Consider the following 15121-nt stretch of genomic DNA (forward strand, 5'->3'; position numbering starts at 1 on the left):
TTGAAGTAGGACCCTAGTCTGTCACAAGACCCTGAAACAAATATTTCCAATACAGCACATGCAAATCTATAATGTTTGGCAAGTCTAAATTACTGCAGTATCGGGAAATGAAGAAAGTCTCTGGGGTCCTTATCATTATATTTTATTACTATAATTTAACAACTGTTTTTTTCTGTATAATATGGTTATTTCAGAGAATAGACGTTAGTCTAGTAGGGCCCGGCAACTGATGCTGGTCGTAAGAGGCGACTGTATGGATAGCTTGACCATCTTTAGCCATCTGTTTGTACTCTCTGTATCTATATCTTTACCCATATGTTTGTTTGTACCTATATCTTTACCCACGTGTTTGTTTGTATCAACATCTTTACCCATATGTTTGTTTGTATCAACATCTTTACCCATGTGTCTGTACTCTCTGTATCTATATCTTTACCCACGTGTTTGTTTGTATCAACATCTTTACCCATGTGTTTGTTTGTATCAACATCATTACCCATGTGTCTGTACTCTCTGTATCTATATCTTTACCCACGTGTTTGTTTGTATCAACATCTTTACCAATGTGTTTGTTTGTATCAACATCTTTACCCATGTGTCTGTACTCTCTGTATCTATATCTTTACCCACGTGTTTGTTTGTATCAACATCTTTACCCATGTGTCTGTACTCTCTGTATCTATATCTTTACCCACGTGTTTGTTTGTATCAACATCTTTACCCATGTGTTTGTTTGTATCAACATCTTTACCCATGTGTCTGTACTCTCTGTATCTATATCTTTACCCACGTGTTGGTTTGTATCAACATCTTTACCAATGTGTTTGTTTGTATCAACATCTTTACCCATGTGTCTGTACTCTCTGTATCTATATCTTTACCCACGTGTTTGTTTGTATCAACATCTTTACCCATGTGTCTGTACTCTCTGTATCTATATCTTTACCCACGTGTTTGTTTGTATCAACATCTTTACCCATGTGTTTGTTTGTATCAACATCTTTAGCCATGTGTTTGTTTGTATCAACATCTTTACCAATGTGTTTGCTGGTGCCTATATCTTTACCTATGTGTTTGTACTCTCTGTAGCTGTATCTTTAACCATGTGGTGTTTTGTATCTACATCTTTAAGCACCTACACATTTTGGAGAAAATCACTGGCAAGAAGAACAAGAAAGTCCTTTGTTGTCCATTGTCACGCGTAATAACAGAGTCTGGCAGTTTCGAAGATGGGATCCAGAATTTATGATGCAGATTGATCACTAACTGCTTCACTGATCGTGTTTCACTATCAACCATGTGTGTTGTGTGTTTCACTATCAACCATGTGTGTTGAGTGTTTCACTATCAACCAAGTGTGTTGTGTGTTTCACTATCAACCATGTGTGTTGAGTGTTTCACTATCAACCATGTGTGTTGAGTGTTTCACTTTCAACCATGTGTGTTGAGTGTTTCACTATCTACCATGTGTGTTGAGTGTTTCACTATCAACCATGTGTGTTGAGTGTTTCACTATCAACCATGTGTGTTGAGTGTTTCCTTTCAACCATGTGTGTTGAGTGTTTCACTATCAACCATGTGTGTTGGGTGTCTCACTATCAACCATGTGTGTTGAGTGTTTCACTATCAACCATGTGTGTTGAGTGTTTCGCTATCAACCATGTGTGTTGAGTGTTTCACTATCAGCTTCTTCTTAGGGCCGACTGGCCTTGCGACCTTCCCTGAATGCTATATCCCGTGGCTCAACAGTGAAATCACAATAAAGCCTGATTCATGACCAGTGTGTCACTGTAGCGTACATCTGTGACATTATCACGTACAGTGTATTTATCTATCATTGACAATGAGGTCACGCACATTCGTGCCGGATACAAAATGTGTCAGGGGAGACTCGATGTGTCAACAACCCCACTTTGTCCACGTTTCTCTGTACGTGGAGCCATTAGGGGAACTGAGCAACAAGGAATAACGAAAAGTGTTTATACAGTTTCACTAGTCATTTATTGTCTGTAGGCTAGGACCACCTCCGTGGTCTAGTGGTAGAGCGTCGGCCCGGAAAGCGGAAGTCCGGGATTCGATCCCCGGCCGCGTCATACCAAAAGACGTTAGAAGATTGTACTTGTTGTTACCCTGTCTGGCGCTCGGCATAAAGGGGCTAAAACAAGGACTGGTCGGCTCGGAGTCAGTATACTGTGTCTGAGTGGGGTATTCATGTTAAACTGCCGCATGGTATCTCAGTGAGCTAGCACTATAAATCGGCATCAATCCGGGCTAGCACAAGCAGCCACACACACATGTGCACACACCTCGTTATATAAGTGCAAAAACGCGACGTTAAACCAAATTTCACCTCACTCTGCAGTCTAAACAATACTGCTTTTAAGGAGAACTGTTGTGGAAATTTCGCAAGAGATAATTGTTTCTCGTGACTATACCAACCATACCCTCTATCATAAATATGTTTTAGTTTATTTACGGTAAGTCATTCAAGACAAGACCGTGTCTTTTTCTATAAACTTAATTGTTACTAGATTGTAGTTAAATTGTGTTTAATTAATAATTATGAATGTGTTATGTGTTGATAAATGTGACAGCGAATGCTGTAGAGGATATTTAATTCATTGTAAGCCAGTTGTGTTTTATTCCCCTTTTAAATATGCTTCAGACATTTCACCGCGTAGCATTTTAATTCCAGAAGTACGTTCTTTTGGTGCATTTCTTAGACGTTTGCCAAAGGACACACCAAGTGTCATAATCATAGTGAATTTCGGATTCAAACCCATCATCATCAGGGACGATATTCTGCAGAGTACGGATGAAAGTAGGTGTAATAATGTTTGTGGACAAATAATGTCGCAGCATGTGATGTGTTCCCAGGAGCCGTATAATAATGATAGTGTTTATTTCTATTTCTTTGTAGTCTAGTGGATAGAGCGTCTGCCCGGAGAGAGGAGGGTCGTAGGCTCGATCCCCGGCCGAGGCATTCCAGAAGGCATTAAAAGATGGTACTTGGTTACACTAGTTGCCTGGTGCTCGGCAGTAGGGGTCTAAATAAGGACTGGTCGTTTCGGAGTCAGTATACTGTGTGTGAGTGGGGTATTCATGTTGAACTGCGGCATGGTATCTCAGCACAAAAATATTTAATAGTCCGGACTATTAGAAGGAGACACACTCACCCCAGACGTACACACACACCACACACACACACACACACACGCACGCACGCACGCACTCACACACACACACACACACGTGCATGCACGTCGGTAAAGAAGTGCAATAATATTACAACGTATACCCATTTTCATCTCACTTCGCTACTACTTCTGCTGCTACTTGTTCGTATAGATATATGTTCGTGGCCTTTCAAATTACATTGGATATGTCAGTCACCTTATGTTTATATGACGATTGTGTCAAAATCAAGTCACGTAAATAGACATTGTTGTGTTGTGTCCATGTGTCAATAATCTACCTATTCATTACATTATCTTGGAACTAAATCTCATATTTTCACGCTCAACGAAATATTTTCTGATGTTTGTGTGGTCGGTAACAGCTTAGTAAATATAAAGATGTTCATGTTAAAATAATAAGATAAACCTATGATGAGAATAAGTATTAACATATATTAATATATACCCTTGCTCGGGGCAATATAGTTCCTGTAATCCCCATCACCGTGTTTTCAAGACGTCTAAGCGATTCCTAATAGCGATTCAACGTACTTCACTGATGTCCTTAAATGAAATGGCATAGTTAATCTAACCAGATCACGTGAATTCGTCTTATCACTGAGAAGAATTCTACCCCGACCATATGCTGGACCTGTTTTATAATCCTTATCTTTAGTGGAACATACCCTAACGATAGAAAAAAATACCTATTATTTCAATTCAGCTCATCGAGTTCAACAGCCGTTGCCAAGATGAACTCTCTTATTGTCATTGCTTCCTTGGTGGTGGTGTGTGTCGGGCAGGTAGGACAACGAACCTTATGTCTTATTCGTTGACAATTGCTATATAAATATGTTTCTGTGTAAACAATGAAGATCTAAATATTATAAATAAATAAGGAATTGCATGTTGTGAATGAAAAAGGTCACGACTTGTATGTTAAACAGATGTTAAAGATCAGCAGAATCTCTGCCGCTATTCAAAGCACAGCTAAGACTGTAACTTTTCAGACTCTTTTTTCCTTTCCTTTTTATCCTTGTTGTTGTGATGCGATTCACGCCTCGCGGCGGTTGCACTGTACAAAGAGACTTCTAACGAATCACCGTGAATCGACAATCAAGATGGATGTAATCTGTCCAATGACTGTAGACCCACACCAATAGCCGTACTTTGTAGTGACGCTGACGATCACATGGCTCTTCAAACCATATGTTAAATAGATAAGGACTTCGATTCGTCACTGCTAATTGTGGTACTCCGTTCTTTACACGTTAATGCTTGACAGTCATCTCAAAGCGGTGACGTCCTTTATCTTACGGTTTTCATGCCATCAGTTAATTCTACTTTGCAAATTCCATAACTTCGACGATTTTAAGAACCTGTCCGCGTGACTTCCCCAAGATGTTCAAGCATGCTGCTTGTCATTTGTGCGCTACTGTCATGTATTGTCTCGCCATGATGCCTGCTATTACAATGTAACAATCTTTAAACAACTTTCCGGGCAGTGTATTGGGCACAAAAGCATGTTTCTCTTCTTTTTAGCGTTTGGGTACCTTCAACATAAATAATATCTAGCAGGTATGACTTGCGCGATCCCTTATATTGGTATAAAAGTGTATCTGTTTAAATACATAGCCTCATTTATTACCCAGGTGGTGAAGATACAGGTGTTAAGATATTAAATCCGTACCACACACGTGTGTCGTACAAGGTTGACCTTTTTTTATTCGTTTGGATTGGATAACCGTGACCTCTGTCACACCGGGACTACTTTTTTCATTCATAAAAAAATCGCGAGACGTCATTCATTTTGCAACTACAAGGAAGAACTGAAGCAATCTCATGTGAGCGAGGGATATTAACAAACACTTTATTAAACCAAACAAGATAGTCACATGTATCAAATTCGGTTTGCATCCTATATAAGTTATGCATTGAACTTCCACAGACATTAAATTATCGAGCTATATCCATTTACAATGTTCGACTACCGTTCACTAGTCAGAGGGTCCCCATGAGCGTGACGCACCCGACCACTTTCGCAATTTCCAATTTGATTTAACGTAAAAGGATAAGCGTGGTGAAATGAAGTCAGTTTAAACTATCTTGACAGATATGTAGACTTACTTGTAATGATCCGGTTGTGCCATCAGTGTCGTCTTCGAAGCGTATTTTGTGGCACTGTTTCGAGAGTTGTTTGTTCACGACTGCACGACCAGATCACTCAAAATGAACCATTCCGATACAAATCATTCGAAAACTCCGTGGAAATGTGCCTCATTTCTGATAATGTGGCCAAAATATCCCAAAGGTGAACAATAACATTCCCTATCCCTATTCCCTAGATCACGGTTGTCTTTTCTTATTCCGGTGGTGACCTTGCCCTTCGTTGGAAGCTGTCACTGACATGCAAGCAGACTTGAGCGTGTTGATTTTCACGTCTTCAGTAAAGGGTGGTACAGTAAACATGAATGTCTTTGGCGAACATTCTGATTTCCTTCTTCCAAAATGGTACGGAAATGATATAAATTCAGCTGATAGATCAAGGAAACCGAACCATTTGGAATGCACAGACGGGACCCCGGCAGTGCGAGTGACCGACTGTTGATATTCAAAGCGTGGCGCTAATATGACTTTCAAATTTTCTTATAGATGTCCTGCGTACTTACAACATGGTGCTTGAATTCTTATAAGTTGAAGAAATTCTTCCAAAAGGATCTTGAGCGTCGGTGCTGTTATGTTTTCGATTACAACTGCAGGCGCATGTTGTTAATACGTATGCATAGGAATGTAAACAATGCCCATATTTGGGCAGATATCAATATTCATGCGCAACCAGATTTTGCAACCGGTTTGAGTTTGGTCTGTCAACGGACAAAAGTTGTTATGCGTTTACACTTACATACATATTTAACGTGGGTAATAAATAATATACCACACTCATTCTCGTTAGATACCATTTTTACGAAACTCGTGAACTTTCTATGGCATCTTACGAGAATGAGTGTAGTATTCTCTCTGTATCACCCGGTGCTGGTTATACAGAGAGACAGACATACAGATGACGCGGGACGTATAACGTATGACGTAGATATTTCATATAACAACATAACAGCATCTATGTTTATAGGATGTAGCATATCAACAATAGGTCACAAGTTGAATATCTGCACATACACATTGATTTCATGATGGCCATAACGTGTAAATGGGAAGGAGCTTTGTATCCTTTTTATTGCAAACGATTTTACTATTTCGTTGAATTTTCAACAAACAAGCCATGTATGATAATTATGTGTATTATGCGAGTGAAGTGCGTATGAATACAACGTGTAACATATAAACATGGAGCCACATCGCCTTATTTCATCCATACAATAACACCCATGCGAACCGTTGAGACTGTTGAATTCCACGCAGAAAAAAACATGCTTGGGCAAGTCAAGTATTCACCCGAACAAGCATAGGAACATGTGTTATAAGTCAAAATAACTAATTGCATCGGACAGTATTTCGGACCTGATGTGTCTACCATTAAAAAATGGGGTCTTGAATGTTGTGATCAAACAACTTTTGAGCAAGATTCGTATGGCGTTCTTTGAAATCCTCGGAGAGAGAGCATGCTCGATTGTTCCTACAGCATTTCACAGCCTCGAAATACTGGAATACTGCCAGATAGCAAGTGAAACCTGAAGTCATCCCTCTTGTCATACAGTCATGTGGATAGCGTCAGGCGGAAAACAAACACTTTATACTTTTATAAAATCGTGTAAGTGGTGCGTCACCCTTTTCGCGAACCCCTCGTGTCGTCACTGTTTTTCAGTGAACCACTGTTTGCCCATTGAACCAAAAGGCTTCTTCCTTGGCCGTTGACGTTTTAGTTTTGTTGGTTGTGTAAATCCGTGGAAGGAAAACGGCAATTTGACCATTGCTGAATGATATCGGATCATCAGATTTTGCCCGTTATTTAAATTTACATATATTTAGATTTCAAGGAAAAGACAACTTGGTTATTTAAGCCAGTTTATTTAGTTGTCCCATGACTCTTTGTTAACAGGCGCAAGATGCGTCAACGACAGCAAAGGTCCATCACCACAGTCACCACTCGCATGCCGCCCACGCCCACACAACACACGAGCCCAAGGAGACAGAGCAGTACTCCTTTGTCTATGACGGGAGAAGTGTACGTACAAGTAGTGAGTGAGTTTGTTTGTTGTTTAACGCCGCACTCAGCAATATTACAGCTATATGACGGCGGTCTGTACTTAATCGAATCTGGGCCATACAATCCAGTGATTGACATCATGAGCATCGATCCACGAAATTTGGATACGACAGCATAATCGCCCTTTATGGCAGGCATGGGTTGCTGAAGACCTATTCTACCCCGGATCTTCACGGGTCTAGTGAGTGAGTGTATCGGGTTTAACATTGTGCTTCAACTTGAGATGGGAGAAACATGCCACGATCTGGGCGAATCTAAAACTCGCACCCAAGACCATTGACTTCTGGCTGAAATCGTCGCCTTAGACGACTGGACCACCCGTGTCCCCACGGAAATGGCAATCTTTTTCTTTTAGGATTAACGATCTATAATTATGGGTTGTCCCATATACCAATGATAAATTAATAAACTATGCAATATTGCTATCGATGTTGCAGCATGACATGGTTGTGAAGACGGCAGACCAGTGCTACATAATGCCTTTGACAGACAGACAGAGAAACCAGGTCCACGACCCCGATAACATCAAGAAAGTTGAGGTGACAACATTAACTTGATTCACTGAAGTTTGATAAAACATACGAACAAATACGTACAATATTAATATTTGTTTTACTGATATGCTTTGTGTTTTAGAATGCATGTTGTGTTATGTTTTTGTTGTTGAGATACAGTCAGCTGAAGCTTGTTGAGTGAAACGCTGCCAGTTGCATTACACTGCCTGTTGTGTTAAACGCTCTCTGTGTTTATACACTGCCTGTTGTGTTATACATTGCCGGTTGTGTAATGAGCTGCCTGTTGTGTTATGAGCTGCTTGTTGTGTTATACATTGCCTGTTGTGTTATGAGCTGCCTGTTGTGTTATGAGCTGCTTGTTGTGTTATACATTGCCTGTTGTGTTATGAGCTGCCTGTTGTATCATAAACTGACTGTTGTATTGTAGACTGTTGTGTTAAATGTGATACAAATGCGTCTCGTGTGATAGGCCGTTGTGTTATAGGCTGCGTGTTGTGCTGTTTGTAAAGTCAATACTGCGAATGTTTAAGAATAAATTTTGTGTTATAGACTGCGTATTGTGATGTAGACAGGTTAAAACATTAGGGGTGCTTGTTTTGTTACAGGCTGCTTGTGACACACTGAGGCTGTTTATTGTGACAGTAGGTCTACGTTTTGTGTTATAGGCTGCTTGTGACACACGAAGGCTGTTTATTGTGACAGTAGGTCTACGTTTTGTGTTATAGGCTGCTTGTGACACACGAAGGCTGTTTATTGTGACAGTAGGTCTACGTTTTGTGTTATAGGCTGCTTGTGACACACGAAGGCTGTTTATTGTGACAGTAGGTCTACGTTTTGTGTTATAGGCTGCTTGTGACACACGAAGGCTGTTTATTGTGACAGTAGGTCTACGTTTTGTGTTATAGGCTGCTTGTGACACACTAAGGCTGTTTATTGTGACAGTAGGACTACGTTTTGTGTTACAGGCTGCAGCTCTCAAACTGATCGTCGACAAGTCTGTTGACAGCAACGTTGACCAGTCCATTCTTGACCATCATCTGGCACATTTTTGCAAAGGCTCCTCCAAGATCATCTTGCTCAACAACAACTAATCAATGTTCTCATCCTCATAACTAGCCCAGTATCATAACATGTCGTTGTGTGGTTGCCCTGTGTGTATGAAGGAGTGAAATAAATTGATTATTTGGCACAATGTGTTTCATTGTCTGTGTCATTTGCAATATACATTAGCCAAAACTCATACCCGTCCAGGACTCAGTAACGTTGACATTTTGACATTACATAATTATCTCATTGATATGAGACCTAATTTTTGGAGAGTGTTTGTTCGTTTAGTTCAACACCGTTATGAACAATGTTTTAGTTACATCAGGGTGTGGCAGGGTAATGGGGGGAGAAAGACGCGGGTATCAGACGTCACGATCAAGATGTTTTATTGTACTAAAGGCCTCCGGCCTACAACGAAACAAAGTACAAAGAGATAATAGTGAGTGAGTGAGTGAGTGAGTGAGTATGGTTTTACGCCGCTTTTAGCAATATTCCAGCAATATCACGGCGTGGGACACCAGAAATGGGCTTCACACATTGTACCCATGTCGGGAATCGAACCCGGGTCTTCGGCGTGACGAGCCAACGCTTTAACCAATAGGCTACCCGACTGCCCCCCAAAGAGATAATATCAGTGAGTACACCACAGCTAAAGAGATGTACTGCATACAATACATATGTGGAGACAGTGTTACAATGTCGGTGTACACAATTATTTTACGTAGTGAAGTCACGATACCATAAACGTCTTTCTCCGACAAAGTACATGGTAAACAAAGAGTGCTGACCAAAGAATTATTTTTTTCATCCTTGGAGTTCAACAAAGACTTTACATGAATTCAAATTTGGTTAACGCAGGTATTTCTGTGGGATATATGCTTCCCTTAAATCAGTATAAACAGTACAAACAACTAGCATATGGAAATCATTCTCTATACAAGTTTGACAGAAAGGACACAATCTAATTGGTTTCGGTATGGAACGCTGTTCAGTGTTAACCATTATTTCAGACAACCCGAGACGAATCTTGAAGATGTAATGCGCAAACATTTGCAGGTTGTAACATTTAAACACAATTCAGGTTCAGTTAACGATTTAAACATCTTTACATGGTTTATCTTGAACTATTTTCAAGTGTCTATCTCCAGTCCTGCTGAAACATGTCTGGTGACTTTCTATAAAATATTCTTTGAAAATCCTGTTTATTGCCGACACCTTGATACAACTACACATAAACGAAACTGTGATAAAATAGCATATAACGAATATTTGATGCCCATTTTATGTACCCATCATGATTGTCCAGATGCAGAAGCATTTTGTATGCGTTTCTAGGCAGGGTGTGCATTTCTAAATCTTTAAACCAGTATTTAAAAAAAATAAAAAACGAATACATGTATATTTATCATCCAAAACTAGTTCCCACAGGAGATATCGCTTGGGTCAGATCAAGCGATAACTACATTGTAGATATCGCTGTTATAAATCACTGCTTGGTCAATCCAGGTCACATGAACATTATGACCATTGGGACTACTTTTACATCATGAAAATCAACAAACATGGCACATCAAAGTTTTATGCAGGTGATAAAGTGTCAATTGACGCGTCTGGGCAAGCAACAGTTGGTAAGAATGATGGTGAAGGAAACTATATGTGTAGACTGGATAGAACTGACTACGAAATGGAGCTAATGGAGACAAGAATCAGTCTTATCGGCAGCTGGGCGGCCGTCAGCGTTACCGTCATCAAGGTCAAGTTCAAGTTGCACAACTACAGGGTCGAGCGAGTCCCTACACTCCCTAAAGCCAATCCCAAATCACGCTTTAACCGAAGTCGATGATAGTGATATAGACAAAATGATTGATACGCAGGAAAATGAAAACACTGCTGGAAAGACACTTCATGACATTAAATTGTTGAACCAGTTTTTATTGTCTATCCTCGAAGGTGTATTCTTAATGAAATTCCACCCGACGATCTCTACACAATACATTGCAAATGAATAATTTCTGTGCGGAAAGAGGATGGGTGAGTGCGAAACTAACACACTGCGGAGTATTGGGTCGTCAATGGAGAGATACCTGCGCCGACACAATTACAGCTCCTCGCTGAGCGATGACACTGAGTTTTATGAAAGGAAAACAAAACAATTAAAGTTAATGGGTAAAGATAACTCACCAAACAGGTGTGACGCTTTAACCGACAATGAAATTAATATGTTGTGGGAGACCAAACAATTAGGAAATTCGTCGCCAGATTCCATAATTAACACTCTCTTTTTTAACAACACCACACATTTTGGTCTCCGTCGGTCCGACGAACACAAAAAAAATGTTTTGGGTGGATGTTGAGCTCCGCGTTGACAAATGGAGTACCCCGATTTCACAGAAGGGTATCCCAGACAAGACAAGGTTCCGATCACCAGGGCACCAAGGATGATACTCCTAAGATGATTGTCACTCCTGAAATGTAAAACTCGTTGTCCCATTGAAATATACAAGCGCTACCGTAATTTGAGACCTGGCAAATATTCCACTCCAGATTGTCATTTCTACATTGCAAGCTCCACAGTTAAAAATCAAAGTTCGTCATCAGGTGCACGTAAACATTTGGTGCAAACGCTGAACGATGCAAACACACGGAAATATCCTCCATTCTTTCAAGATCAAAATCCAGAGCTATTGTACTGCGTTCCGAGATGAACAGGGAGGTTCACAACGCCTGCTGTTCGCAATATATTGCGAGGTTTGTCCGGTTGCTACCATGCCGCCGCCTTTAACTCAACATGAGCTTCATACGTTTCATCAGTTTTTGGATCGAGTTAATTTTCAGGTGGTACTTTTACGATTAATGTAAATTATGTTTCAAAAGAAAACACGCCGAACTGCCGTTATATACAGTGATTCAGAATTTTCTCTCTTCTGCCACACAATTTGCAAATATCGACTTGACATTTCGCACATACTTTCTTACATTGAAATGTTTTGGTGTGATAAAGGTGCGCAAAAATGCAATCATGCATTATTTTTGCCGTATGAACTGTGTCTTTAGTGCCGATAATGGCAATTTCATTGTGCAACAATTATTATCAATGAAGACACACACAAAAAGTCTGCTTGTTTTTATTCACATGCTAAATGTATGCATACGCCAATATTGTGAAGTTCACCCTAAGAAACGCGTAATTCGATTTAAGAATAATAATGGTTGACAAATAAAATCTCACCCTCGTGTCTTATATCAAACATATCAACACTCGTTATATATATATAATATCTTCCACATTTGCCATAAACTATACAGTTTTCAGTTGACATTCCTGTCGTTTTACTTGCATATAAATATATCTTCTCTATTGATTCATAGTTTTTAAAACCACAAAGTTCTGACCCGTATAAAAGGATCGACTGTATTTGGACATCATATAACGTAAAACAGACTCTCAGGGGAACATGTTCCAGTTTGTATACAGTGGTAAGTAATATGATCATTGCTTTCTTGGCCCTCACAGCTAGAGTCTGGACAGTTTTTCCTAAATACAAAGTTTTAGTTAATATAATATCCAGGTATTTAAATGCATCCGCTGGACTAACTGAGGTGTTTTTGACAAAACAAATTTTCGGAATTAGCGAGTTGTCCACCTCCCCTAAACATAACCAGATTTGTTTTATATAGGTTTGCTGTTAGTAACCATTCATCAGTAAACCTTTCTACGATACTGAGCTGGCTTTGAAGCCCCATAACAGCATCATCAGCATTCCAAAGCATGAAAAACTGTAAAATATCTAGGTACTGTCCTTGCCTGTGTTTCCCATGAAGACCCGTGAAGCTCCGGGCTAGAGTAGGTCTTCAGCAACCCACGCTCGCTGTGAAAAGTGACTCTGCTTGTCGTACGAGGCGACTAACGGGATCAGGTGGTCAGGCTCGCTGACTTGGTTGATGCATGTCCTTGATCCCAATTGCGCAAATCGATGCTCATGATGTCAATGACTGGATTTTCTGGACCAGACTCGATTATTTATAGATTGCCGTCATATAGCTGAGATATTGCTGAGTGCGGAGTTAAACAACAAACAAACAAACAAATCTAACAATAACGTACGTTAACTCGTTACTGAAATGTGAGAATACCATAGGTCTTAAAAGCAGTCTTGTTTCAAACCAAGAGGACAAACCAAGAGGACAATCGAGAACGTCTATAACTGATCATCAAATCGTACACTTGCTCTTACATTTGTGCACATACCTTTTAACATTTGCAGCATTTAACCCTTCAGGCCAGTATTTTGGAACACAGAGCCATAATTTATTCTGATTAAGAGAATCAAACGCTTTCTCAACGAATCCTACGTAAAAGCTTCTACTTACGCTGTAAGAGATTTTTCTGAACAACAGTATAACGTGTAAAAATGTGGTCAGATGTGGAATATTTCTTTCGAAAAACAGCTTGCTTTTCAAGAATTTTGTCCCTCATATTTGCCCAAAGCATATGTCTCTGGTTGACAAAGCATGTACAACCTTTGCTTTGTGTACTATTCAGGGATATTCCTCTGTGGTTATCTGGATTATTAGGTTCCCCTTTTTTTGTGGAAAGGTACAATTGTAGATTTCGAAAACATATTAGGGAAACGGCCTCTTGAAGATATCTCATAAACATATTGACAATAACGGCAGTATAATGTCCTAAGACCACTTCAGCATTTCAAAACGAAGATTTTCTAGTCCAGGGGACTTTCCATTCTTTAGAGAATAAATTGCATCGATATTAATATCAACAGTGATACATAGATGAATGCCAGTGTAGTGATCATAATAAAATGTATATGTATCAGTACTGGTTTAGTTCTCAAACATATCAGCAGTATGGAAGACTTTGAAATGAATTAAACATTCGGTGGGATTTATCTTGGAATTGGTATATGACTTAGAGTTCATATTTCGAATCTCTTTCCAAAACTTTGTAGGGTTCTCAGAGATTTGCATAATGTGATTTACATAAATAGCTTTATGTTGCCGGACTTAAGATATATGCCTCCGACTTGTTTGCTTATATTTATTCCTAATAGGACAGTTTAGTTTTCTGGAATGCTCATTTCTATGTCGTCTGAACTGTCGAATTGCTCACCCGCAGGCACGGGTCGAAGATCTTCATTAACCATTTAATATCATTCTGTTACGTTTTTTATGGATAATTGATACACTTCTTTTCATACAATCAGCTGATTCTAAAATCGAATGTACAAAATCGTTCAGAGTTTTATCCTCATTAACAACAGAAGATCTAATAACACAGTTGATCGTAAACTATCTAGAAACTGAACACTGTAGTTATCATTCCGAATGTACTTATCATAATGCACGTGGGTAATTCCCAGCTGCTGGCCTTCTGTGTCATCGCCATATTTTGTAAATGAGTTCAAGAGGAAATTGATCAGAATCTAATCTTTCACCAACATTCAACATAGATATGAAAAACATCCTTAGAGCAGACGAAGTAATCAGAAACACAACTGCCCTGGCTACTGGTGTACGTATATTCACCATTAGTGCCACCAACCATTCCACCGTTCACTATACAGAAGTCAAACACGTCACATGAGTTAAACAACGTGCGGCCGAATCTGTTAATACTAGTTTCTTGTGAAGTTCTATCTCGTTGGTGGTGTATGTCTCCACACAACACAATATGACAATCTGATACATCGGGTAATAAATCAGAAACAAACAACTCCAGCTGATCTATAGCACATGTTGATGGGTTATTATCATCATAAGTAGGACCATGCGGAGGACTATAAACATAAACTAGAATAATGTCAAAATCAATTTTAGTCAAACAACGTTATCTAAGATGGTTTTTATAAGTGTGCAAAATTATCGATATCCTAATTAATAAAGACACACATACCACCACAATATCGACCGTTTTCAGATATTTTGATTGCAGATGGATTAAAACGTACATTTACCTAACTATTTGGTAATTCGTTGGACAAAAACGTTTCAACATGACATACAATGTCAAAAGTTTGTAAATAATTTAGAAAGTCGCTGTCTGAAAGTTTGCTGATGAGGAAAAGCGAAGAAATGTAGATTCTAGTAAGGTGTTGTGGATTTCAAGACATGAGCATCTGCTGTCACCGGTGTCGTGAGGA

General features: G+C 39.4%; 1 protein-coding gene across 1 annotated transcript; it reads left to right on the forward strand.

Moving 5' to 3' along the window:
- Positions 1 to 3838: 3838 nt before the first annotated feature.
- On the forward strand, positions 3839 to 9105 carry LOC124136761. The gene is made up of 4 exons (XM_046502781.2): positions 3839 to 3979; positions 7234 to 7359; positions 7839 to 7940; positions 8882 to 9105. The coding sequence occupies exons 1-4, from the start codon at positions 3929 to 3931 to the stop codon at positions 9005 to 9007; spliced, it is 405 nt and encodes a 134-aa protein (XP_046358737.2). The 5' UTR covers positions 3839 to 3928; the 3' UTR covers positions 9008 to 9105.
- Positions 9106 to 15121: the final 6016 nt, after the last annotated feature.

This window comes from Haliotis rufescens, unplaced genomic scaffold (genome assembly GCF_023055435.1).
Source record: "Haliotis rufescens isolate VD_foot unplaced genomic scaffold, xgHalRufe1.0.p SCAF_31, whole genome shotgun sequence".
In the NCBI taxonomy this organism is placed as follows: Eukaryota; Metazoa; Mollusca; class Gastropoda; order Lepetellida; family Haliotidae; genus Haliotis; species Haliotis rufescens.